Source organism: Armigeres subalbatus, chromosome 3 (assembly GCF_024139115.2).
Source record: "Armigeres subalbatus isolate Guangzhou_Male chromosome 3, GZ_Asu_2, whole genome shotgun sequence".
Lineage (NCBI taxonomy): Eukaryota > Metazoa > Arthropoda > Insecta > Diptera > Culicidae > Armigeres > Armigeres subalbatus.
In genome coordinates this window covers 307,264,884-307,292,539 of record NC_085141.1, presented here as the reverse complement: position 1 = coordinate 307,292,539, position 27,656 = coordinate 307,264,884, and the positions used below count along the sequence as shown (strand labels likewise).

At 42.3% G+C, this 27,656-nt stretch overlaps 1 protein-coding gene across 1 annotated transcript in view; it reads left to right on the top strand.

Annotated features, from left to right (window-relative positions):
- The window catches only part of LOC134225166 (LIM domain-binding protein 2), a 45,530-nt gene that overhangs the window by 15,917 nt on the left and 1,957 nt on the right, over positions 1–27,656 (top strand). The window contains exons 2-7 of the mRNA XM_062705023.1: positions 13,859–14,579; positions 14,624–14,726; positions 14,808–14,910; positions 14,979–15,151; positions 27,124–27,336; positions 27,504–27,627. Of these exons, the coding sequence (XP_062561007.1) occupies positions 13,859–14,579; positions 14,624–14,726; positions 14,808–14,910; positions 14,979–15,151; positions 27,124–27,336; positions 27,504–27,627 (1,437 nt within the window). The remainder of the gene's footprint in view (positions 1–13,858; positions 14,580–14,623; positions 14,727–14,807; positions 14,911–14,978; positions 15,152–27,123; positions 27,337–27,503; positions 27,628–27,656) is intronic.

Here is a 27,656-nt window from a genome sequence, read left to right as displayed (position 1 = left end):
CTAACGTTTACTAGAGCTCTATGATATCGAAATTTGTAGAGATGGAACTGACTTGGGTTGGTTTGACGTGATTGACTATTGTTTCTATTTGATTGGTGATTGGAATGTAATGGCCCGCGCGAAGAATTGAGTAGCACTTAAAATGTTTCATGTTAGTTTCGAAATTTGAATTAGAGAACACCACTATTCGCTCATGCAAGTGGTGTTCAATGTTGGTTTTCCAATACGACAGTTTTGCTGACATGAGCAAAAGTTTTCAATGTTGTTACTTTAGCTATGAAACAAATACATATTATAATTCTGAATTGACAAAATTGTTTTTTAATATGCATACTTCCATGAATTGGGAACATCTAGCTAGGTTAACTAACATCACATCCCTGAGGACCAAGAAGGTACGAAATATAGATGCATCCAGAGAGGGCGCGAACGAGCGAAATGGCACAACTATACACGAACAAACACATTCGAATGGACGCAGCAATGTACAAGTGCGAGAAGGACTCGCGCTTGTTATTATAATATAGTTTTTTGTTTTCTTTGGTTTCGTTCTCGTTGGTAGCACGGTGGGCCTGGGGAAGTATATTGATGAAATTTATGTGTGCATACTATGCTACCAACAGTACCATTTCACCTGTACCAGTATCACATTTTTTTTTAAATATTTTTTTCACACATTGGTTTAATCTTCTAAATTTTTTTTTCTCATTTTTTCATTGCTAAGGCAGCGATTCTCAATGTAAGGTACATGCACCTGGGGGGGTACTTTCGCTTGTCTCAGGGGGTACCTGTTAAATGTATCCCCCCTTGTTGTCCCGTTACGTTAGGATATAGATACTCTGTAGTAGTGTGTAACGGTGTAAATCTGGTCATATCGTCAGACTCAGTTTAATACTGAAGATGACAATATGACGTCCCACGTATTGCGCATTGAGACTGATGCCAGTTAAGACTCAATCAATTATGGTTCTGGCAGCACGCGTAATGGGTTTTGCTTTGATTATTGCTATATTTTGGATGCGAAGGCTGGCAGTCGAGAAATTCTACTCTCTTAGTAAGGCCGAGTGACACTGGCCTGAAACGACGAGTGGACTAATGGCTAGGCTGTCTTATGTCCCATAAAACCGTGGCGGGCCTTGTAGCACGCCGTCCAATTCTGCCACCCAGGTTTGCCTGCTGGATGGTAGTAGGCTTAGATGATAATTCCTGACTAGCGCTGATCTGGATCTGAACACGCAAGTGTCAACCCTCGCATGAACTCCCTACTACCTCGACAAGCATAGATATCCATGGGATCTTAAAGGCGACTACTTCAGTGGGAAGCTGCAAGGGGGACCCAATCGCTATGAAGTCTTATCACTACAAAAAATCAAGTGAAGCAGGTAAAGCGTCCGACAACAAGGTGGATCCTTGATGGACATCGTTGTAGAGGCAAAGCAGGAATGGAGGTCCCTACTGGACACCAGGAAGAAGGCGGAAAGAAAGGCCGAATTGAAGATTCGGCTCCTTTCTGAGAAAAAACAGCTGGCGGAACGCCAAACTGCAGAATTCCGAAGACGGATGGCCGTCACCAGTGCAACTCCTAAACTCAGTAAGGTCTGGTTGGAAGGCGATCAGAAAGGATCGAGTGCCAAGCCAGTACCACCAGACAGGAAAGATACGGCCAAACGTCGCGAGAAGGTCAAGAAAACGACTGATCCTAGGGAACGGCGGGGTTAAGTGTCTCCACCGTAAAAGGGTGCTGAAGTTCGCATGGTGAAGCCCAAAAAGCGAAACGAGCGGAAAAGGAAGCCGCATAGAAAACGGCTGAGAGAGAGAAAGGAGAGGTGGCAAAGAAGGGTAACGCCCGTATGCGAGGCAATTATTGTCAAAGCCGAGGACAAAAGCTACGCCGATATACTACGGGCCGTGAGAAGCGATGAAAAACTCGCTGGCATGGATCTTCAACTGTATTTGCAGAACGCAGAAGGGTGAGATGATTCTCGTTCTGAAGCGGGATGCTGCACAGAAGAGTGCTGCGTATAAAGAGTTGACAGAAGAGGTGCTGGTTAATGGGATACATGTTACAGCCCTGTGCCCAGTCGAAGAAGTCCAGTGTCGGGGCCTGGATGTATCGCCAGTGTGGCATCGAAATCCAGGATACAGCGATTTGATTATAGAAGGGTCGAGAGGAAACGCAGGTTGCCAGTACTTGGCTGATGTCAAGAAGGTGCTGGATAAGGTCATGTTGAAGGTGGGTCAGTATGCCCGGGCAATCATTGAGGTGTCATCCTGCGTTCCACAGGGATCGATTCTTGGACCGGTACTGTGGAATATCATGTATGATAAAGTATTACGATTAAATCTCACGGCCGGCGTGAAAATAGACGGGTTGGCGGATGATATAATGCTTGTGGTTACTGGCGAGTGGCGATACTCTCGATGAAGTTGAACTTAAAGATTGTTATGCGATTAGCAGAGTCGAGGAATGACCCTACTCAAGGAAATTGGCGTTAGCCGTTATCACATCATAAGACGGAAGTCGTGGTGTTGTATAACCGCTATGGGTTGCAGGAAGTCAAGAAAAAGGTAGGGACCTGCACAGTTAAGTGCGTGGGAGCATTGAAGCATCTGGGCGTAATGATCGGCGATTAGCTCAATTTTACGAGCCTCGTCGATTATGCTTGCCGAAGTGAATCACTAGCGATAAAATCATTATCACGAATGATGTTCAACGGATCGGCGGTGCATGGTCAGGTGCGTGGGCTTATATCGGGAGTAGTGTTGTGTATTATTGTTGTCTATTATACAGCGTACCAGCATGGTCCAAGGCCAAAAGAATTTCTCCTGCTGATATTCTGCTTTACGAATGCTTGGACGCGCTCCGCTTCGCTCGACATGTCAGTATGTCATCGCCCCAAGGCACTTCAGGCTAGGTTAAATGTCAAGAAATTGATCAGAGTACACTGGCTGATGTGTCTACGGGTCGCAAGCGCATACAGCACCATATCGTATGAGGCGGTTTGTGTCATTGCTTGGATAATGCCGATAGACATACTTCTGGAGGAATATGTGGAGTGCTTCAACGAAAGGGACTCAGTGCAAGTGCGATGTGTCCAAAGAGCAGCCTCGCTGATCAAATACCGCAGTAAACGGTCGTTGTACTCACAGGATTGTTCCAAAAGCATGGTCAGATCAACTTCCACCTTACACATGTGTACATGTTTCAAGTAGTTTTTTCATAGGTGGAGTGGAGTGGAGTCGACGTAACATGTGATGTTTGATGGATTTGACAACCTCATTGAGAGGATGTGCTGGAACTGGGACGAGGATATTTGGAATGCGGTGAACACAGCAGCTCAACAGATTTTATCTAAGCTGCAGCGATGATGGCGTTTTGAACAAAACCAGCAGCTGCAGTAGAGACCTGTGATGCTGTGAACACCTTGTTCACCCGGCAACCAACATGTCGCGGGTTGTCTGCGGGGACCTCAGTATGTAAATATAAATGTAATTGCGGTCCATGCGCGATTGTTGTTGCCGGGGTGCTCGTCTTCTATGTCTGAGCGTTCTCAATAGTCTGCCTCTGAAGTATTGATTAATTGCGGGTCGGGGGGCAAAGGGTTTTGGTTTTAGTGTGTCGGGGGAGTTTCTCTTCTATCCAGTATTTTGCGCTCGGTAATGGCTGCCGAGTGAGTTCCGATGAGTGCCTTTTTGACATTCAAGAGGTAGAAAATATTTACGTATTTTAATCAATGTAGGCCTTGATTCAGTAAGAAGCATCGGAACTCTTCAAACAAACAACAATGTCAAAAAAATTCCTTCAAGTTATTTAATGTTTTGGTATAAATAGTTTTCCCATGATTTTTTTTGTAACATTTTTTTTTATTTCCTAGGAATTTGGAAGCCATAACCTTACACGGATAGGGGGGTCCCGTAGCGTAGTTGGCTACACGTTCGCCTTACAAGCGAATGGTCATGGGTTCGATTCCCATCCCCTCCACCAAAACCTTCGTCAGTCGTCGGATGCGCAGCCATATACGGTGGCGTATTGGGGAGCGCCCTTGCCGTTACGACTGCCTGATGACGGCTGACAAATTGTTCTTCTCGGAGGCATTCCTCCAACGTACCCGGATAAATGGTAACCGAAAAATGCGCAACATTGCATCATTGAATTCACGACACGGACAAATGGACACAATGGACTCACGGTGAGATGGACCAGCAACGACATCAACAATGAATAATGGAAAATCTAAAAATAGATTCTGTGTGGATTCTGGCAGCAGAATACCACAGTAGATCTCGGCACAGTAGCGGTTAAGTAACACAGAGTGCCTACCAAATAAATAAAGGAATAAAAAAAACCGAACAACTACCGGAGGAGTGGAAGGAAGGGGTTATATGCCCCATCTACAAGAAAGGCGACAAACTGGAGTGTGAGAACTTTCGAGCGATCACCATCCTTAATGCCGCCTACAAAGTGATATCCCAGATCATCTTCCGTCGTCTGTCACCATTAGTGAACGAATTTGTGGGAAGTTATCAAGCCGGCTTCGTTGACGGCCGCTCGACAACGGACAAGATCTTTACTGTACGGCAAATCCTTCAAAAATGCCGTGAATACCAGGTCCCAACGCACCATCTGTTCGTTGATTTCAAGGCGGCATACGACAGTATAGACCGCGTAGAGCTATGGAAAATTATGGACGAGAACAGCTTCCCTGGGAAGCTTACCAGACTGATCAAAGCAACGGTGGATGGTGTGCAAAACTGTGTGAAGATTTCGGGCGAACACTCCAGTTCGTTCGAATCGCGCCGGGGACTAAGACAAGGTGATGGACTTTCGTGCCTGTTGTTCAACATTGTGCTAGAAGGTGTCATGCGGAGAGCCGGGTGTAACAGCCGGGAAACGATTTTCAACAGATCCAGTCAATTTATTTGTTTGTCGGATGACATGGACATTGTCGGCCGAACATTTGCAAAGATGGCAGAACTGTACACCCGCCTGAAACGTGAAGCAACAAAACTTGGTGGTGAATGCGTCAAAGACAAAGTACATGCTTGTGGGCGGAACCGAGCGCGACAGGGCCCGCTTGGGAAGCAGTGTTACGATAGACGGGGATACCTTCGAGGTGGTCGAGGAATTCGTCTACCTCGGATCCTTGCTAACGGCTGACAACAACGTTAGTCGTGAAATACGAAGGCGCATCATCTGTGGAAGTCGGGCCTACTACGGGCTCCAGAAGGAACTGCGGTCGAAAAAGATTCGCCACCGCACCAAATGTGTCATGTACAAGACGCTAATAAGACCGGTTGTCCTCTACGGACATGAAACATGGACAATGCTCGAAGAGGACTTGCAAACACTCGGAGTATTCGAGAGACGGGTGCTTAGGACCATCTTTGGCGGTGTGCAAGAAGACGGTGTGTGGCGGCGAAGAATGAACCATGAGCTCGCCCAACTCTACGGCGAACCCAGTATCCAGAAGGTAGCTAAAGCCGGAAGGGTACGATGGGCAGGACATGTTGCAAGAATGCCGGACAGCAACCCTGCAAAGATGGTGTTCGCTTCCGATCCGGCAGGTACGAGACGGCGTGGAGCGCAGCGAGCGAGATGGGCAGACCAGGTGCAGAACGACTTGGCGAACGTGGGGCGTATCCGAGGACGGAGAGATGCGGCCTCGAACCGTGCATTGTGGCGTCAAATTGTTGATTCAGTGTTATCTGTTTAGATGTTAACTAAATAAATGAAATGAATGAAAAAAAAAAACCTTACACGGAGCTATCATGAAAAAATATTGTATCTACTCGTCAAGTGCATCAAATCATTTGTACGGTAATATCCCGATTTTATCACCCCCCTGGTGAATTTTGGGGTGATAAAACAGGGTATGTGACAAAATTGGAAAAAAAATATTTTCATTTTTTTAATTCATTCCACAAGTATGAATCATTTTATGCCTTGGAAAGGCCAAATGCGTGAACGGTACCCGTTATTTCTTGTTGAAATGGGTTACAGAATATTTCCCAGGTGCTCAGAAGTCTTTCGTAATAAACTACAGGCGGTGAAAGTTATTTCATGAAAATCAATGTTGTTTTTGGTATTATTTACGAAAATAAAAAGAATGATAAAATTTTTTGGGGTGACAAAATTGGGTCGAAAACGTGACAAAATCGGGACGTGATAAAATCGGGGGTAGACAAAATCGGGGAGTGACAAAATCGGGTCAACACTGTACTGACATTCGTTAAAGAATTGTTTTTATTTTACAGCTGGAGACGAATAAAAACGCAAATAACTTTTATGAAACAATATTTGTTCACACATTTTCAATCTAAGCGTCGCACTGGACTTATTGATCGCTTCTAGTGGTACAAACCACTATAATAATTGGTTCTGTTTCACGGAAGCTTTTTTTATAAATCGAATAGTCAATTCCGTTTCATCAATCCCTTACATAAATCCTCCGGAGTCCGCAAATCGATGCGGAGTAATAAGACTGCTGGCAGTCTAACCGAATTGTACTATTCTTGTCACCTTGAGCAGTTATGGTTTTAAATGGTTGTAACTTGTAAGTGGTTGTAAGCTCGTAATGATCAATTTAACACTCGTGATTTAACGGGTTTAGTATTTTGAGAATTCATTAAAACTGCATATTTATCAACATTTGACTGCTTTGGCCAAGATAATCAAGGTAGATAATTGCGAAGGAAATAGTTTGTTTTATATGTTTTAAATTATAACTGGCATATTGCTACCCCGGGTTAACATTTTAACATTTTAACGTTTTCAGCTGGTTGCATTGGCTGTGAAAGTAGATATGTTAAGTGGATTCATGTACAAATATCAGGACGAATGGCTTGATATAGTTTGACATACACTCATTGTCACCACGCTAAGGTAGAGGAATGTTGTGGCACATATTCCTAGAAAATAATATAAAATTAATTCAAAAATATACGCGAAAGCTATCGAATTTTTGAAAACGGGTATACTATATAGAAAACATTTGACATTTTGTTTGTTGTAGACACCGGATGAGTGCCAATGTTTTTCAATTAATCTAGGCCTACATTGATTAAAATATGTAAATATTTTCTACCTCTTGAATGTCAAAAGGCACTCACTCTGCCGCCATTATGGAGCGCAAAATACTGGATATAACACCCATCCCAACACTACTTGAGTTAACCTCCTCAGGTGCCAGATTTTCGTTTACCCTTGCTAAAAAACAAATAAATAGGGGTACCTATGGGAGATCTGCATAATAACGGATCAACATAAATGTAAAAAACAACAACTGTTTTTGACGTAGGACTTACGTCTTTCTTTACTATACTGGGTGTCATTTCATTTTTTGGAAATCGAGAGCGTTACGCTGAAAGGAAATATTTCAAACGTTACTAGCGCCTTTATCTTTCGATAGGTTTTGAAGACTTACATGTTAATCGACTCGGACACTCTCCAGAAATTGCCAATTTCATTGAAACTTAAGATTATCAACGATAAGCTATTGAAAATTTCAATTATTGTCAAAGCCAGTAAAAATTCCATATAAAGGCGCTTATTCCACATGTTCCACCTGTTCTTGGAACAGGTGGAATAAGCTCATTCATCGTCCGCTCAGAATCATCATAGAAATATAAACAAATTTAACCAAAATGGTTCAGCCTTCTATCTTGTTCTATCTTCCGGTAAAACAAAACTTCGAACCAGAAACCAGAGAAGTGCTTTGTTGGACTGGCGAGAAAGAGAGATTTTGAGAGAGATTCTATTCCAAAGGTGAGAGGACAATAACGCGCAACTTCTGTGTCAAGTCATATGACACCAAGGGGTTATGTGGTTCCGAAAAGCTCAATAAATTGTTTCGCTGGCCCTGCTTGCTTTTCCACGGCAACAAAGATAAAGGAGTATGGTCAAAGTCTGGATTTGTCGATTTAAATCATCTGTCGACGGCATTAAGGTCTGAGGGAAGCTCTCTCGCGGTAGAGCGCTATTTTCGTACTAAAATATCTATAACTCGGAATTGGGAACGAATTTCGCTTATCCCAACTGACAATCTCTTTGAAATTTATCAAGGAATGTTCCTACAAAATTTCATGGACCTACTATTTCCCAAATTTGAATTAAGCTCCAAATACTGAACCATTGTACAACTGAAATTTTCGCTTCTCTGTACCTCTCTCCGATGATTTGAGGCACAAAGAAACCAAATTTCGCAAAACCCAACTGACAAAAGTTTTGAATTTTTCCAACGATCATTTTGATGTAATAAAAAGTATATGTCACCGCAATAAATTTTGAAGGAAGCTCTTTTTACTTCAACCAAGTTTTTTAAATTCCATACAAAAGTTACCATTTCGGGAGAGCAGCCAACAGCATATTTTCTTGCGGCGCACGGCAGGAAAGGAGCGATGAGAGCGATAGAAAGTCCGTCAATTTTGTATCTAGCGTGACACTAGAAAAAAGCGTATTCCTGTTTGTGAACACGAGGATACCAAATATATAAATTGAAATCAAATATAGGAATAAGAGATGAACAATTGAAAATAAATATGACAAATAAGACAAATAGAACAAATAAGACAAACAAAGCAAATAAGACAAATATGACAAATCCGGAAGTTCCTCCAGGAATTCTTCCGGAAGTTCCTCCAGGAATTCTTCGGGAAGTTCCTCCAGGAATTCCTCCGGAAGTTCCTCCAGGAATTCCTCCGGAAGTTCCTCCAGGAATTCCTCCGGAAGTTCCTCCAGGAATTCCTCCGGAAGTTCCTCCAGGAATTCCTCCGGAAGTTCCTCCAGGAATTCCTCCGGAAGTTCCTCCAGGAATTCCTCCGGAAGTTCCTCCAGGAATTCCTCCGGAAGCTCCTCCAGGAATTCCTCCGGAAGTTCCTCCAGGAATTCCTCCGGAAGTTCCTCCAGGAATTCCTCCGGAAGTTCCTCCAGGAATTCCTCCGGAAGTTCCTCCAGGAATTCCTCCGGAAGTTCCTCCAGGAATTCCTCCGGAAGTTCCTCCAGGAATTCCTCCGGAAGTTCCTCCAGGAATTCCTCCGGAAGTTCCTCCAGGAATTCCTCCGAAGTTCCTCCAGGAATTCCTCCGGAAGTTCCTCCAGGAATTCCTCCGGAAGTTCCTCCAGGAATTCCTCCGGAAGTTCCTCCAGGAATTCCTCCGGAAGTTCCTCCAGGAATTCCTCCGGAAGTTCCTCCAGGAATTCCTCCGGAAGTTCCTCCAGGAATTCCTCCGAAGTTCCTCCAGGAATTCCTCCGGAAGTTCCTCCAGGAATTCCTCCGGAAGTTCCTCCAGGAATTCCTCCGGAAGTTCCTCCAGGAATTCCTCCGGAAGTTCCTCCAGGAATTCCTCCGGAAGTTCCTCCAGGAATTCCTCCGGAAGTTCCTCCAGGAATTCCTCCGGAAGTTCCTCCAGGAATTCCTCCGGAAGTTCCTCCAGGAATTCCTCCGGAAGTTCCTCCAGGAATTCCTCCGGAAGTTCCTCCAGGAATTCCTCCGGAAGTTCCTCCAGGAATTCCTTCGGGAGTTCCTCTAGGAATTCCTCCGGAAGTTCCTCCAGGAATTCCTCCGGAAGTTCCTCCAGGAATTCCTCCGAAAGTTCCTCCGGAAGTACCTCCAGGAATTGCTCCGGAAGTTCCTCCAGGAATTCCTCCGGAAGTTTCTCCCGGAATTCCTCCGGAAGTTCCTCCCGGAATTCCTCCGGAAGTTTCTCCCGGAATTCCTCCGGAAGTTTCTCCCGGAATTCCTCCAGAAGTTTCTCCCGGAATTCCTCCGGAAGTTTCTCCCGGAATTCCTCCGGAAGTTCCTCCAGGAATTCCTCCGGAAGTTCCTCCAGGAATTACTCCGGAAGTTCCTCCAAGTTCCTCCAGGAATTCCTCCAGGAATTCCTCCGGAAGTTCCTCCAGGAATTCCTCCGGAAGTTCCTCCAGGAATTCCTCCGGAAGTTCCTCCAGGAATTCCTCCGGGAGTTCCTCCAGGAATTCCTCCGGAAGTTCCTCCAGGAATTCCTCCGGAAGTTCCTCCAGGAATTCCTCCGAAAGTTCCTCCAGGAATTCCTCCGGAAGTTCCTCCAGGAATTCCTCCGGAAGTTTCTCCCGGAATTCCTCCGGAAGTTTCTCCTGGAATTCCTCCGGAAGTTTCTCCCGGAATTCCTCCGGAAGTTTCTCCCGGAATTCCTCCGGAAGTTTCTCCCGGAATTCCTCCGGAAGTTTCTCCCGGAATTCCTCCGGAAGTTTCTCCCGGAATTCCTCCGGAAGTTTCTCCCGGAATTCCTCCGGAAGTTTCTCCCGGAATTCCTCCGGAAGTTTCTCCCGGAATTCCTCCAGAAGTTTCTCCCGGAATTCCTCCGGAAGTTTCTCCCGGAATTCCTCCGGAAGTTTCTCCCGGAATTCCTCCGGAAGCTCCCCCGGTAGTTCCTTCGGAAGTTCTCCCGGAAGTTCCTCCAGGGAATTCCTCTGGAAGTTCCTCCAGGGAATTCCTCTGGAAGTTCCTCCAGGGAATTCCTCTGGAAGTTCCTCCAGGGAATTCCTCTGGAAGTTCCTCCAGGGAATTCCTCTGGAAGTTCTTACTTACTTTTACTTATGGATCCTGTACACCTCCGGTGGTGCAAAGGGCCGACTTGAAAGATCTCCATCCTGAGCGATGTCCAGCTATCGCTTTAACCTGTTGCCAGGTTAGGTTTCGGTTGACTTCTTTTATTCCTCTATTGAGGCTGCGTCACCATGGGTTCCAGTTTAATACTTGTTTACAGATTTCGTTTCCGCCCTTACGTAAGGTGTGGCCGACCCAGCACCACTTCCGATCCCGAATTTCGGCCACTTGTATCAACGCCAATAAAGCTCGTGGCTTAAGAACCAGTTGTGAGATCCAAATTATGTACCGCAGGCATCTGTTGATGAACACCTGACCTGTTCTCCACTATATGATTCTGGTACGTCCGGAAAAAGGTCACTTTTTTATGTGAAAACTATCTTCTTATGTGTCAATCTTCCTGATTTCACGAAACATGCTCATTTGATTATTTTCTACAGGACTGGTCAAGACAGTCTTCATCTCAATTCTCAATATCACATAATTTCCCAGCTCCCAGCTAGAACTATGACCTTGAAATATGCATTTTTTCATCGTGTCATTAAAAAATCTTGATTAATCCACCTAGCGGTGTTTATGCCTATTTCCTGCATATAATACCAAAAAATATGAGTAGAGTTTTTTTTTACCGTTTTTTACCCATAAAAATAGTATTTCGGCGATAACTTCTTATACCATAGTCCAATCTGTACAATTTTTAATAGCAAACAATTGGACAGGAGTCCTCGTCGAGTGAAACTTGTTGCGAGTAATTCTGACAATGCTAAGTTCCAAAAAGTGATTCTACACAATTTTGTACAGATACACACATACATACATACACACATAACAGACATCACCTCAATTCTTTGAGCTGAGTCGATTGGTATATAACATTATGGGTGTCCGAGCCTTCTATCAAAAGTTTGGTTTGGTGTGATCATATAGCCTTTACGTATACTTTGTATACGAGAAAGGCAAAAATCCATTCGAAAATACTTTGTTTATAATTTTTATACTGAAGCCCAACACCTCACTCTGAATAGGTTGTTATGTTAGGATAATAATAGTAACGAAAAAGCTTCTTTCACCCCACCCTGTATTGATTCTCGAATCCTTCACCCCGTGCGGGTCCGTTCGCCCGCCCGTCACCCGAACGCTTAGAAAGGGGGAGGTAGGCGGACGGGTGAAAAAAAAAAGAGTAACAAAAAACCGGTTCTTGCACACCGACCGCGACTGCTGAACGTAGAGCGCACCTCAGTTCGTAGGGCGTCAAATGGATGAGGAACTAGGCAGAGGAGGGTATCATCAGGAGGATCGCGAGAAGCCTCGTGCCAGACTATCAAGTGAGCAAAGCGGAGCATCATCGGTGCTACGACGCGTTTGTGGTAGTGTTGCTGTTGCAGTCAGTGGTGCCAATAAGAAATTTTTTAGAAATCTCGATTCGGAATTATGTTTTCCAGTAGTTCTAAACAAAAATTCATATTGCAATTCGATGATTGGAATTGTGTTAAGACGAGGATAAATGTTTTTCATCTCTCACTAATTTAGAAGACAAATAAGATTCTGCTTTAATTCTAGAATTTGGTTTCACTTTTCTTGTTCACTAGGTGTACGCAAAGGCTATAAAATCATTCCACAACCGATTCTTTGATAGAAGGGCCAGAGACACATAGCGTTATGAACATTCGACTCAGCTTAATGAATTGAGATGATGTATGTCCATGCATATGTATGTATGTGCGTTTATGTACGTGTCTGCGCCATAAACTCACTACCGTGCACGCACCATACTTTGCGCAGTTAAGGAAATACAAAATTGAATCAACTCGTACAACTTACAGAAAGTAGCTATCTGCCTGAAATAGTTTCCATGCTGTAGTATTATTATTATATTATTGTTTGAGAACTAAATTTGGTACACAAATTTAAAATAAATAGTAAATTAAACTTCAAAGCAGACCCCTTATTATATGCCTAACTTTGCGCATATAACTAGGAAAACTATCAACACGAAGCAAGCGTCTATCAAACAGTTTTTCATCCAAATTTTATTTTTTCAACTAATACTACTATTATAATTTATGTTCATTCCATTTGTAGGCATATTTGAGCATATTTGAGAATATAAGGATGTCCGACATTATTTTCTTATGATTCAACATACTTAGTATGTTTTCACGTCTGTTGGTGAATGTACAGCCTCATTTATGTACATTGGCCACAGCTAACAAAAGTACTTTTTTGCGTAAACCCTATTCCGCGTAAGTATATCATAAATGTTGAAAATATCGAAGAAATACGAGTTGTGCGCAAAATTAGGTACACTGTATTGAAAAATTGTTCCTAACATTGCGCATCATATATTTTAAAGAAAAATGTAAATAACTAACCAAATTCTCATGAGATGGCTTCTACAATATTATAATTATTGGGTCCATGTGTAATCAGTTGTCAGCGAATGTAAAAATTTACAAAAAATACAGTTTTTCGGGTAAACCGTCACTTGTCATTTGTGCTAAGAACACGCCATTTTGGTCATTTTCACTGTTTTCAGTACAAGTTTCGACTATTAAAATGAAAAATATGTCATTTAACAGCGAAAAAATGCATACACTGTTATGATAACATGTATATTGTGCTGACAAGTAATAATTATATTTCGAAATTCAATTTAAACGCATTATATTACAAAAATAACCGCAAAATGCGCAAAGTTAGGAGCTGCGCAAAGTTGGGTGCGTGCACGGTAATATTTCAGATACTTGCTTCGATTTGCTTGTAACAAGTTGTTACATATTTGATAACTCTCGCCTGATTTTTGAAAACGTCGAATGTCCAAAAGAGAGGCTCGTTTTGTTTACTTTCTCTTTCGATTATTTCAAAGCCGTACTAACATTTACATTGGATTGCTTAGTAGAAATCGAAGAGATTAGATGATTGTCCATTGTTCTGAGATGAAAATATTGCAACAAATACAAAATTAGGCTAGATATTAGCGAAAGGGAGCGGAATGAAAAAGAGTGTCTCTGGACTTACGACGTTTTCAAAAATCATGCTAGAACTATAATTCTTACATTTTAATTTTTAAATTTCAACTTACTTTTTTGCAATTACGAATCATAATACTTGGTTCTACAGTTCATGCATCAGTGATGTGATGTCATGGTTGTTGTTTTGTTGGTTGTTAATTTCTTTCGTGATACGCAGAACTATGACAAAAACCTAATTTTTCTTCTGAAATGTATTAAAAGTATTCTAAAACCCATTATTTTTTCTCTTCCATTTTCCTCCTAGTGAGTCGCCGTGGAGTGAATGCTGGACCGGCATTGAGCTTGCCATCTACACTGGAGGACTCTACGAATAATTGGAAAGGAACACCTTCGGGTCCGTCCGATCCGTCGCAGCAACCCGGTGGACCGGGAGGCCCTGGTGGCCCGGGCGGTGGTGGAGGAGGTCCCGGCGGCGGAGGCCCTGGCGGTCAAGGTGGAGGCGTCAACAGCTTTGGTGGACCCGCGGGAGGGAACAATTTCGGCGGGCCCGTGTTTCCTGCCGCCGGTCAGGGATCCCCCGCGGGAGGATCCGCGGCAAATAACTATGTCCCACCTGGCACTGGTTCGAATACCCCGCAGTATACGGCCTCTCCTGCTCCATCGGGTTCCAGCACGCCTGGTCCCGGCCCGCAGAATGTAGGCTCTGGGTTTCCTCCACCGAATGCCGGCGGAGGCGGTCCCGGTCCTTACAATGGCCCCGGGGGAGGTCCTGTCGCTGGTGGCCCATTCGGTTCACCGTCCGCCAATGGTCCACAGTTCGGTCGGCCGGGTAGTTCCGGCTCGGCCTTCGGCAGTGGACCTCACTTTACGTCGCCGGGTGGCCCCGGTAGTTTTGGTGGGCCACAGTTTGGTCTACCTCCTGGATCGCCCTTCGGTCACGGGCCCAACGGCCCGCAGATGGGTGGACCGATGAACCAAGGACACATGATGGGAGGACCGCAGCCGGTTGATCGAATGGATCAAAGGTTCGTTGGGTTTAGAAGTGATATTTTATAAGATTTAAATTTAGGTTTGCTTACAGTCAATTGAACGTTCCCAGAAGGCATGCTTACTTCGGACAACCTGACTATAGAATATATGAATTAAATAAGCGATTACAGCAAAGAACTGAAGTAAGTCTTTCAATAGATCAATGGGAGGGAGGGATGAGATGGCAAAGTTTCCATATGTTAAGAATTCAATTATGTTTCTAGGAAAGTGATAACTGTTGGTGGGATTCATTCGCGAATGAATTCTTTGAAGACGATGCAACCCTAACACTAACATTTTGTTTGGAAGATGGACCAAAAAGATATAGTAAGTTTTTTTTTTACTAGTAATGCAATATGATTGATTTGATATCTAACTTTTACTCCACATTTCAGCTATAGGACGCACACTAATTCCTCGTTATTTTCGAAGTATCTTCGAAGGCGGTGTAACTGAACTGTACTTTAACCTGCGACACTCGAAAGAGTCGTTTCATAATACATCTATTACGTTAGACTGTGACCAGTGCACGATGGAAACGCTGCACGGGAAACCTATGTACACCAAGGTAAGGAAGCTTTACTGCAAATCAACTTTTTTTTTAGAAGAATCGTAGTCCCTTGAAACAAAAATGAGGCAAGTTGACTGACGTAGGTGCCAGGTTGTCTTAATTTTTAGGAACCGTTTGAATTAGATCATGCGTTGAGATCGCAGCTCTTACAACATTTTGTTGTCAGACATCGACAGTCCGTATGGACATGATGTCGTGTATTTCCTGATATTCAAAATTTGATGGAACCCAACTGACTTTCCTCCCGTCAATAAGTTCATTGGAGTTGACTAACTTGTGTACTTGCTTGGATTGCCTCACATTTGGGATGAATCTTTTTTTATTGTCTTTATTAGGGAGACTTTCAGCCCGAGACTGGCTCGTCTCCGCGAATGAATATTGAAACTTTGGCTTCAGGCCGGCGTCTTTGATAAGACCGACCGCTTTCTCGATCATTGGCGTAACTAGTCCCGATTCCTATGGCGGCTATACCCCCTTCATCTATTTTCTCTATTTTGAGCTTCTTTTCAAAAATTCTCGAACATTTTACCACCTCATTAAGTTAACTTAGGGGAAATGTGATAAATACGGTCCAACCACATCAGGCAATTACGGATCAATCACACTCATCCATATTCTCTTTTCATGAGCATGTGCCCACAGTATCGAAGTGTGTGGCCGATGATTGCTACAACGACTTAAATTGAAAGCGTATGGCTATTACGTCTAAGTGTAGTAGCGCTCGGCTTTGTCCCGCATAATCAAAGGACAATATACCGCCGGAAATAAGTATAAAGACAAGCATGATTTTCATACATTTTCGTCATGATTGAGGATCGATATCTCGATTCGTAGCGATTCGATTTGGCTGAAATTTTACTAGGCACCTGTTTTTCACTTGAACTTTCGATCTTTGAGTAAATTTTATACATATCTGTTGATTTTGACCTCAAAATCTGGAAATAATTATAAAGACACCCCTTTTTATATGGAGCTCCATACAACGGAACTGTCTTTATAATTATTTCCAACAGAAACGCGTATAACCAGAATATATGCATAAATGTAACTATCATTGAATAAAAATTCAAGTCATTTTAGGCTTGTTGGCAAAAAATCAGCCCAATCGAATCGCTAAGAATCGAGATATTGACTTCCCAATATGGCCATTTTGTATGGAAACCGAGCTTGTCTTTATACTTATTTCCACCAGTGTATGTGACGGATCGCCATCAGCATCCCACTGGTAGGCAATGGATATTTTTGGCATATTTCATAAATATTCTATCTATCCCTAACGAAAGAAAAAATAATAATAATGCAACATTCCCTTATGATTCCGACGGAAATCATTCCGTCGGATTCCGGATTCCGATAAGAATCATTCAGTAGTTCCGATGGGAATATGCAAGGGAGTCCGAAGGGAATGTTCCAAAGAATCCGACGGGAATGTTCCAAAGATTCCAATGAGAATTTTCTAGAGATTCCGAATGGCATCCTTCAGGAATCGCGACGGGAATATTCCAGGGATTCATAAAGGAATGTTTCAGGAGTACCGTGAACTGTCCTAATTCCGCGCATCGCCTAATACCGTGGTTTTGATAAAAAATCAGAACCTGGCTATCATGGACATCACATTATTTGGTGAAATGTTTAAACATAATATGTTTGAACATTTCACCAAATATTACGATGTCCATGATAGCCAGGGCCCTACTTGCGGTAAGACGCGCGGCTACAAAGCAAGACCATGCTGAGGGTGGCTGGGTTCGATTCCCGGTGCCGGTCTAGGCAATTTTTGGATTGGAAATTGTCTCGACTTCCTTGGGCATAAAAGTATCATCGTGCTAGCCTCATGATATACGAATGCAAAAATGGTAACCTGACTTAGAAACCTCGCAGTTAAAAACTGTGGAAGTGCTTAATGAACACTAAGCTGCGAGGCGGCTCTGTCCCAGTGTTGGGATGCAATGCCAATAAGAAGAAGATGATAGCCAGGTTCTGATTTTTGATGAAAACCACGGTATTAGGCTATTCGCGGAATTAGGGCAGGTCACGGTACCGACGAGAATGTTCCAGGGATATAGAAGCAAATCGTCGAAGGATTCCGAAGAAACCCAGTCAACACAAAATTGTATATAATGCAACATAGGATGCTAAAGGGGTGGCGATATACGTACATATCGGAGTACCTATATGGCCTCCACTTTAGCATCTTATGTGACATCTTATATGATCTTGTGTTGATTGGAAATCTGTCGAGGAATCTCGAGGCAAATCGTTGAGAGATCCGTAATTAATCCTCCAGAGATTTCGAAAAGAATCCTCCAGCGATTCCGATGGAATCTTCCAGGGATGTTGAAGCAATTTTCGATAGATTCGATTTCGAAGCAAATCGTCGAATGATTCCGAATTAATTCGTCGAGAAATTCCGAAGCAAATCATTGAGGGATTCCGAGGCAAAACGTCCACGCAAAGAAAATCTTGCTTTTTGAACTAAAAAATTAAATTATTGAAATATTTTTTAAACTCAAATATTTTATTTTTAAAATCAAAACTAAAATATATTTAATTCAGAATTTTTTATTGTTGTTTCTACTGCAATCCAGTAAAAATTAATACAATATGTCAGGTCGCCATGCAACGTGGGTGCACCATTCACCGTGGGGTTCAAAGTAATTTTTACTATGTTTACGAAAATATTGAAAAATACTTTATTTCAACATCAGCACCATTAAAGAAGTTCAAAAGAATCCTCTCCGAGGAATTACTGTAAAATATAACTGTTCCAACAGCTGTTTTGACGTTAGATTTTGGTAGCATCCTGCAGCTGTCTGCTTCCACTTTTGTTTTCAGCCATCAAGTATAATCTAATCTCGCTCAATATCAGTGGAAAAAGTTAATGTTTTATTGTTCTTTACCTCTTAATGTCCATGCAATTGAAGTATCAGGTTTGTATTTTGATTTTACGTATAAAATTAAGCCGAAAATGTCGGTAAGTAACACTTTCTCCACCGAATAAAAATGCACGGCGAATGGATCCCCCAGAAAATAACTGTGTCCATTCACCGGCCATCGAAATCGTGAGTACTACGAATTATACCGCCATAATTTTGTACAGGTTGAGCAGAAGCAATGGTTTTCCGGGGATGACTTGTTGCCTTGTTGGTGATTTCTGCATCTGCAATATAATTTTTTTGATTGATTATGTCCTTTCTGTGTTACACTAAAACACATAAACTTCACATGTTTATGCTTAACTAAATGAATAACACGAATAACATTTTAAAATCAATGTTTAAATTCATATTTAAATTAATTTAAATGAAAAGTTCTTATGCACGGTGAATGGGTACCTACCCACACGGTGAATGGTGCCCTAACACGGCGAAAGGATACTCTAATATATCACTGAAAAATCTACATTCATCTACTTTGCCAAAAACAGATAGTTTCTGATTTTCATTCGAACCAAACAATTATGTAAGGTTCGTGACGGTGTTCAAGAGTATAATTTTCAATTTAAATTATTTGGAGAGCTCTAAGATTTGCTAAATTGCCTAAAATGCACGGTGAATGGCGACTTGACGGTATTAAAACTTGTTTGTGAAGTGAATATTTGGAAAAATTACAAATATAATTAGGGAAGATCCATAAAGTACGTCACGCAAAAAATGGCGATTTTCAACCCCCCTCCCCCCTTCGTCACGCTTTTTATAACAATCCTCTAAATTTTTTGTATGGATCGTCACGCTGCTCTGAATCCCCCCTCCCCCCTTGAGGCGTGACGTACTTTGTGGATGGTTCTATATTATGGTTATATTTTTCACACGAAGCCTAACCAAAAATAAAATAATTGATAATCACAAGAAATTTTATAATAACACTTTTTTACTACAATATTTTTTTTGAATTTAAGAAAAAATATTGTTGAAAGCAAAAACTTCCCTTTTTCGTTTAGTAATATTTTTGTACAAACAAAAAAATATTGTAAATTCAACAATTTTTATTTTGAGTGGTGTTTTGGAACTCTACAATGTTTTTCGTCTGATCAAATCTGATTTATTGTTGAATTCAATAAATAAAATTGTTAGCCGGGGAACAACAAATAGTTTTGTTGTTTTTAAACATAATATCATTGAGTTGAAAAAAAAAACATTTCTCTGCGTGTCGGAAGGCTCCGAATCAACTCTTCGAAAGTTTCCGAAGCCAACCATCGAAGGATTCCGAAGCGAATCGTCGAATGATTCGAAGCAATTCGTCGAGGGATTCCGAAGTAAATCGTCGAGGGATTCCGAGGCAAAACGTCGGAAGGCTCCGAATTAAACCTTCAATTCCGAAGCAAATTTCCGAAAAATTCTGGAGCAAATCTTCCATGGATTATAAAGGGTGTCCCTAAACGATACTGAAAGGAATCCAGTGGCAAATATTCTGGATTCCGGTTGGAATACTGAAATGATTCTGAAAGGAATTATTTAAAGATTCCAAGAAGAATTCTGGGATTCTGATTGGAATTCCTCTCGGATTCTGATGAGAACCTTTCTCGAATGATGATGGAAATCCTTCTCAGAAATGAGCAACAAGCTTCAATTTTTTTTAAGGATTCATTATGCTATAGGTATATTGTCCGATCACGGACGATTAGCGGGGAACTGTCGGTATCTTAACCTCGACAGCGGCACCTTCTCTCTGAAGGATGCCTGGAATGAGCCACCCAGTTGGCTCGGTAGGGGATGTGGACTGTATTCAATGCCCTTCGGCTGAAGGGCCTCCAAATCCGTACGATAGCGACTTATGAAAATTATCCTTTAACTCTTGAAGCCTTGAGAAAGGATGTTTAGTTTAACTTGTCCAGAAATAAGAAAGCGGTTTCTACTCAAAATAAAGGTGTATTGTACTTGTACGTGATAGTTCACAACAAACTGAATGCTCTTGAGCGAATGCACATTTCATTTATACATGTTACTGAATGGAATCTGCTTCCTGATTGGTCGGCCAATCAGCGTGCGTCATGTTGCCAAGTCGTCATTACTGTCGGTGCTCTCGTCTTAGGCTTTTTCTTCTTCTTTGTCCTTGGTGGTGGCATCAGCTTCATAACGGGACCTTCCGCTAACGGGACTTCGTGAGCCAAGCATGCAAGCTATCAATTGCCGTTTGGATGAGGAGTGCGTGTTCATTTTTAAAACCTAGTTGTTAGTAGAAAGGGGACCGAAACACCCGCGGTCGACTCGGGGTTAGTAGGATTGGATGTGTGATTTTGGGGTGATTAACTTTAGGATTGGTAACTTGGGACAAACATTCTATCACGTTCGCTTTGGGCGCGAACATTCTCCCCCGGGCGGAAAGATTTGCGGTTATCTACAGAATGTGTATCTGAGTCAGACATCCTCTTCGAAGAACTCCCGAAACACGGAGACGAGTCAGCCTCGGGCTTAAAGTCTCCTTAATAAAGACACAAAAAAAAAACTCCCGAAACAGTACAACGGAATTTGCGAAAAGCCGTCTGGGCTTGATTTTTGAGGGGCAATCGACACTTTGGAGCCTTGAAGATTTTGAAGAAGATCTGAAAGACGCTTATCCATTTGTTTATGATTTGAATGCGTACGTTTCGATGATTTTGGTTTCAATGAAAACGAGAGACTACAATCTCCAGGATGTTTTAGACTAGCAGATCTGTCTACACAATCCGAGTCGAATGCACAATGCGATTGTACAAACGATGAACTAATGGGTGGCACAGCTGTTTTAACGGATCCAGCACAAACCCATCCCAAACGTGTTTCCTGAAGTGTTGGTAGTTCATCAGACAAAACTATTTGTCCAGACAACATCAATTTGAAGAACTCTCCTATTCCAATCAACAAATCAACAGACTCTGGATTATTAAATGATGGATCAGCGAGGAAAATGTTATGCGGAATTTTCCAGGATTTTATGTCAAAGGAATTAGATGGGGTTGATCCCGTAACCTCATCGGCAACTAGGCAATCAATCTCAGTTTGATAATCGCAGTACCGTGAAAACATTTTTAATTTAACATTACTTGTCAACATTGATTTCGTTCCGTTAGCTCCCACAATTTCTGTTTTTTTCTAAAGTTGTTGGCAAATTCAATTTATCAACGAACGATTTGGATGCCAGATGAGCTTGAGAACCTGAATCTATAAATGCTCGGCAGGGAACAAATTTACCCGAACTATCAGCCACGTTAACAAGTGTTGTCATAAGCAAACTGTTATTTAGACGAGGGGTTTGATTCACGGAGCAATTAATAAGTGGAGGGGTGAGGATGCCACAATTAGAACTAGAACTATCAATAGAATCAAGGTTATCGACGTGGAGAAGAGTATGATGCCTGGCCTTACATGTTACACAGGAAAAGCGAGAGGAACACGCACTGCTCTGATGACCCACCCTAAGGCAATTGAAACAAGCTTTGATACTTCTTACCTTGGCTTGGCGTTGAGCGATAGTCATTTCCCGGAAGGCGTCGCACTTGAAGACTGGATGGACTCCGATTCCACAGATCTCACAGGTGCGTTCCTCAATGATTGCAGCGTTGATGCTCGTTGCGTTCTTTGGTAGTTGTCCTTGGCTCCTTACTGGCGACGATGTCTTCACTGTGGACAGTGTTGTCCTACACTCAGTGCGAAAAATTCTGCTCTTTGATTTTACTCCATCTAAACGATTTTAAAATCCTAATTAAGAAAGTGCAACTAATAGAGGGATATTTGAATTTTCTAAATGTCATGTCAAACTACTAAAAAAATGCACACCAGAGCCACAGGAGCGCGCACGCTGAAAATACTCCAGTGAAAACACTCCAGTGTATTTTCAGCGCGCGCGCTCCTGTGGCTCTGGTGTGCATTTTTTCGATAGTTTGACATAACATTTAGAAACGGCACAACGTTTCTTCATAAACTCGATAGTGTCCTTGAATGTTGGCAACTGCTTGTGGGGAATGGAAGCCTCCCACTGAAGTCGCGTGTCTCTGTCAAGAGCGGCTGCCAGCAGGTTGACGACGAAACGTTCTGAGAATCCAAGCATCTCCTCCTTCATGAGACTTAACCCATCAACGTGTTGAGTGACCTTGTCGACAAGTTCTCTCAGGTCCTTGGCATTCTCTCGGTTCATCTTCCGCAATCCCAGCAGACCGTTGATGTGGATGTCTACGATTACACGCTTATCTTCGAAGCGTTCTTCCAGAATTTTCCACGCGTGCGCGTAGTTATTCTGGCTCAGCGTTCGGGTGTCAATCACTCCAGCAGCTCTGCCGACCAGAGCCCTATCCAAATGATAGAGCTTTATAGCATCTGAATCGGCTGACGTCCTCATGATGTCCAAAAACATGCCTTGAAGCGTGGCCAGTTTTCGGATTTTCCGTTGAAGGAAGGGATTGGTGCCTTCAACGGTTGCTGCTGGATAATGATCCTTGGAGGATCCGGTTGTAGTTGTGGGATCACACTCAATGGCGTGTTACTAGTGGCAGTGATAGACTGCATGATGGCTTCCAACAGCACGCAAGCTTCAGTGTGCTGTGTTTCGAACGCATCGTAGGACTTCATCTGCTCTTCCATCCGATCTTCCGGCGTAAGCGCAAGGATGTTCTCGTGATGGCTGCGGTATTCGCTGTAAAAGTGATCCAGCTTCTTCGAATACACCGCAAGCATTGCTATGCTGGGTGTTTCGGATCCAGCTTCATCAAATACTTCATCAAATGCCTTCCTGATCCTGGTAGTCTGGGCTTTCGCTTGGTCCCGCAAGGACACCAACGTTTTAATGTCCTTGGCCTTCGGCTTCTCGCCTTTCGCCGGTGCACAGTGGTGCGTTTGGCTAAAATCGTGAACTTTTTATTTTACCACTTCAGGGTGTTATTTTTTGGCATTGGTGTCTTTGGGAATAAATTTTAGAAAAATATGGCGCATCGAATGACGAAAAGTTGTAGTTCCAATTTTTGCCACAGGTGGCGCTGCAAAATGTAACTTCTTTAATAAACAATTTTTAAATATGGTGTCTTTGGCAAAGTTGTAGTGTAATTTATTATGAATTTTATTGCTGAAGACACCGAGGGTCCATCTATCATCGTTTTTGAAATACGGGCGTTTTTTATGGACAGACCCTAAAAAAACAGTATTTTAGAAACTAACAGTTTCAGGTCAATACAATGTTCTACAAAAATGTATATATAATCAAAACAGACCACTTTCTGGAAGAAACCAGGGATGTTTTTTGCAAACATGACTTGTTATCGGCAATTTAGGGTCGAAAATAGTGATATTTGAAGACTACATATGCAACAGAGAGGCAAATTGGGGCAAGGAAATCGCCACAGGATTTAAAATATCTGGTCTGTAGTTTCATATGCATATAATTATGTCTGTCTCCACGTGTATCCAAACAAGTATTTCTAAATTTCATAAATCGACATTTTCAACTGATATTTTATATAATAATTGAGATTTCACCACACTGCATACCACGCTGTTGAATGTTAATGTAAAAATAAGTGCAGCGTGAAGCTAGTTTTTTGTTCTCTTCATCCAATCATTTCACACAATGCAATTCTGACGTCATACGCTACTATGGATGTCGTAAAATCCCGAATAATCGATTAGTAACTAATCGATTACTCTTTATTCTTTTTGAATCGATTCATCGCTGAGTAATAATCGATTTAAAATTAATCGATTATCACAACGATGAATCGATTAATCGAAGTAATCGAATAATTTGCGACATCTCTATAACGCTAAGCGAGAGAATGAATGAGTTGACACCTTAACATTATACACTTTACAATGAATCCCAAGCAGTAGCTGGTTTTCTACCCACCAACTGCCAGCATTCACGTGCTATCATATACATACATTTCAATTAATCGATTAATCGTTGAGATAATCGAATTATTTTGAATCTATTACTTACCAACGGTTAATCGATTCAATAATCGACAAGAATCGAGAATAATTGATGAGTTACTAATAGATTAATCGGGAATTAACGACATCTCTAAGAAGTCGCAAATTAATCGATTAATCGATTCATCGTTGTGATAATCAATTAATTTTAAATCGATTACTACCCAACGATGGATCGATTCAATAATCGACAAGAATAAAGAGTAATCGATTAGTTACTAATCGATTATTCGGGATTTTACGACATCTCTAGGAGCGTATGACGTCAGATTTGCATTTTGTGAAATGATTGGATGAAGAGAACAGAAAACCAGCTTTACGCTGCACTTCTTTTTACATTAACATTCAACAGCGTGGTATGCAGTGTGGTGAAATCTCAATTATTATATAAATATCAGTTGAAAATGTCGATTTATGAAATTTAGAAATACTTGATTGGATACACGTGGAGACAGACATAATTATATGCATATGAAACTACAGACCAGATATTTTAAATCCTGCGGGGATTTCCTTGCCCCAATTTGCCCCTCTGTTGCATATGAAGTCTTCAAATATCACTATTTTCGACCCTAAATCGCCGATAACAAGTCATGTTTGCAAAAAACATCCCTGGTTTCTTCCAGAAAGTGGTCTATTTTGATTATATATACATTTTTGTAGAACATTGTATTGACCTGAAACTGTTAGTTTCTAAAATATCTTTAAATACTGTTTTTTTTAGGGTCTGTCCATTAAAATACGCCCGTATTTCAAAAACGATGATAGATGGACACTCGGTGTCTTCAGCAATAAAATTCATAATAAATTACACTACAACTTTGCCAAAGACACCATATTTAAAAATCGTTTATTAAAGAAGTTACATTTTGCAGCGCCACCTGTGGCAAAAATTGGAACTACAACTTTTCGTCATTCGATGCGCAATATTTTTCTAAAATTTATTCCCAAAGACACCAATGCCGAAAAATAACACCCTGAAGTGGTAAAATAAAAAGTTCACGATTTTAGCCAAACGCACCACTGTGCGGTGTATGCTCTAGCGGCATGTTCACTCGCGAGCGATAGAAAATAACGGGTAGAAAATGTCGGACACACAGAAACTTGTTCTAATTTCACTCGCGCGCGTCTTACTTCGGTTTGCAGCAATCGGTTCACTCACCTTATCACTTACGCTCAACGGACAGCCAAGAAAACTATTTTAATCAACCCGTCGCTATCGTATCGGTATCGGAACAGGAACACAACGATCGGCTGATCGTCAGCAGCGAACAAAAACTCGCCTTCGTGCGAGAACGGTGTCGCAATCGTCAGATTGGCGACAGAGAACGGTGATGTGGGCTGGCCGCAATCGTCAGATTGCCAGCACTCAGCCTGTTGCGGGTGCAACACACAGGATGCGGATCGTGGATCCGGTTCGATTGGACCAAATGTCCGATCACGGACGATTAGCGGGGAACTGTCGGTATCTTAACCTCGACAGCGGCACCTTCTCTCTGAAGGATGCCTGGAATGAGCCACCCAGTTGGCTCGGTAGGGGATGTGGACTGTATTCAATGCCCTTCGGCTGAAGGGCCTCCAAATCCGTACGATAGCGACTTATGAAAATTATCCTTTAACTCTTGAAGCCTTGAGAAAGGCTGTTTAGTTTGACTTGTCCAGAAATAAGAAAGCGGTTTCTACTCAAAATAAAGGTGTATTGTACGTGATAGTTCACAACAAACTGAATGCTCTTGAGCATTAATTTTTTTTTAATTTCATTAAATAAATGTTTATTCCAGATTTTTATAATACATACATTAATTCTAACATTTTAAGAGATTTACCACTAAGCATGTCAACTTTCGTCTTGTTTTTTGGTGTTTCTAGTATCTCCCTCAGACAATGACGATTTTCTAGCACGACGTCTGAGGTCTTCTGCCAGCTTCCCTTTATCCTTCAGTACCTTGTCTCTGTCACGTACATCTTCATCAACTGGTGTGTTTTCGATGTCTTCCAGTGCAGGTATTTTAGATCGAATCGTTCTACCGTATAGTAATTCAGTGGGGGTTTTACCGGTGATTGAATGAGGTGTAGTATAGTACATCAGCAAGTAGTCGCGAAGATCCTGCCGCCAGTTCTGCCGAGTGCGTTGCTGATCTGAAGGCGTTTCAGCAGGGACCGGTTTTGGCGCTCTACTAATCCGTTCTCTTGCGGCCAATATGGGGTTGAATGCCTGAGAATAATTCCTTTTATTTTGCTGTATTCATCCAATTCTATGCCCACGAACTGCTTTGCGTTGTCCAAAGTAATTGATTGTAGATATCCAAGGCGGCTGAATATTCTGTCTAGGCTTTCTACAGTTTCTTTTGCTGTTATTCTTGTCATTGTTTCCACTTCCTTGTATCGACTATAATAGTCGATAACAACAAGCAAGTAGGTTCCACATGGCATGGGTCCACTGCCCAGACCAGCGCAAGAGCTTCCTTTTCCGTCTGACAATAACGCTTTTCTGTGGTCGTTAAACTTTCACTGGCGTAAGCAATCGGACGGGGGTCAACGTCGGTACCAAGAGGCTCAAAAACTCTCTCTCAAGAGGCTCGAAAGCCGCCTTTCAAGTGGCTCGGAATCCTCCATTCATGATGCTCGGATACCAAAAGGCTTGGAATTTTTCTTTTTCGAATATATGTGTCGAAAATATGGAATCCATTTCGCTAACCCCATTGCAAAAATCCATGTGTGAACTCATGAATATAATGCGGAGTTTTTTATGAGTGTCGGCACGGGTCGCCTGTCACCTTGAAATTCAGGGTTAGGGAAGTCAAATTGTCAACTGCAGTGTATGGAGCTGAAGCTGACAATATGATCAAATTTATTCATGGACGACGGTATTTTTCGGCTATTTCAGTCCTTATGATAAGCTAAAACCTAAAACCAACCTTTAAATCCCTGAAGAAGGTGTAATAACACCGGAACGGATGAGGAGCACCTATCATTTCTTGTGCTGTTATATGGTTCAATATTCCGAGTTTTTAAAACAACTAATCATATTTAAAATATGTTTCATTTATCACTTCCATTGCTTCCTTCCAGGTGACTACCGAGGGTCGACTAATACTAGAGTTCACCTTCGACGATCTGATGCGGATAAAGTCGTGGCATTTTGCGGTGCGGGCGCACCGAGAACTGATACCCCGCTCAGTAGTGGCAATGCATACCCAACAGCCGGACCCGTCGATGCTGGAGCAGCTGACGAAGAATATCACCCGGCAAGGAATTACCAATTCGACACTAAACTATCTGCGCGTGAGTGGTGATGTTTTATCGACATTATCGACGGGAGCAAAATGCGACAGATACTCGACCCGATAAGGCTGTGCTTTCCTTTCGGGGCGTGTCATTCTGATCGCAATGCATCTCTCTGATTGTTTTAACGAGTTTTTCCTTGTCCACTTTTTTTTGCCTCCCCGCAGCTATGTGTGATATTAGAACCGATGCAGGAATTAATGTCTAGGCACAAAGCGTACGCGCTGAGTCCGCGGGACTGCCTGAAGACGACGCTGTTCCAAAAGTGGCAACGGATGGTGGCACCGCCGGGTAAGTTGTGTTGAACGAACGCGTTGACC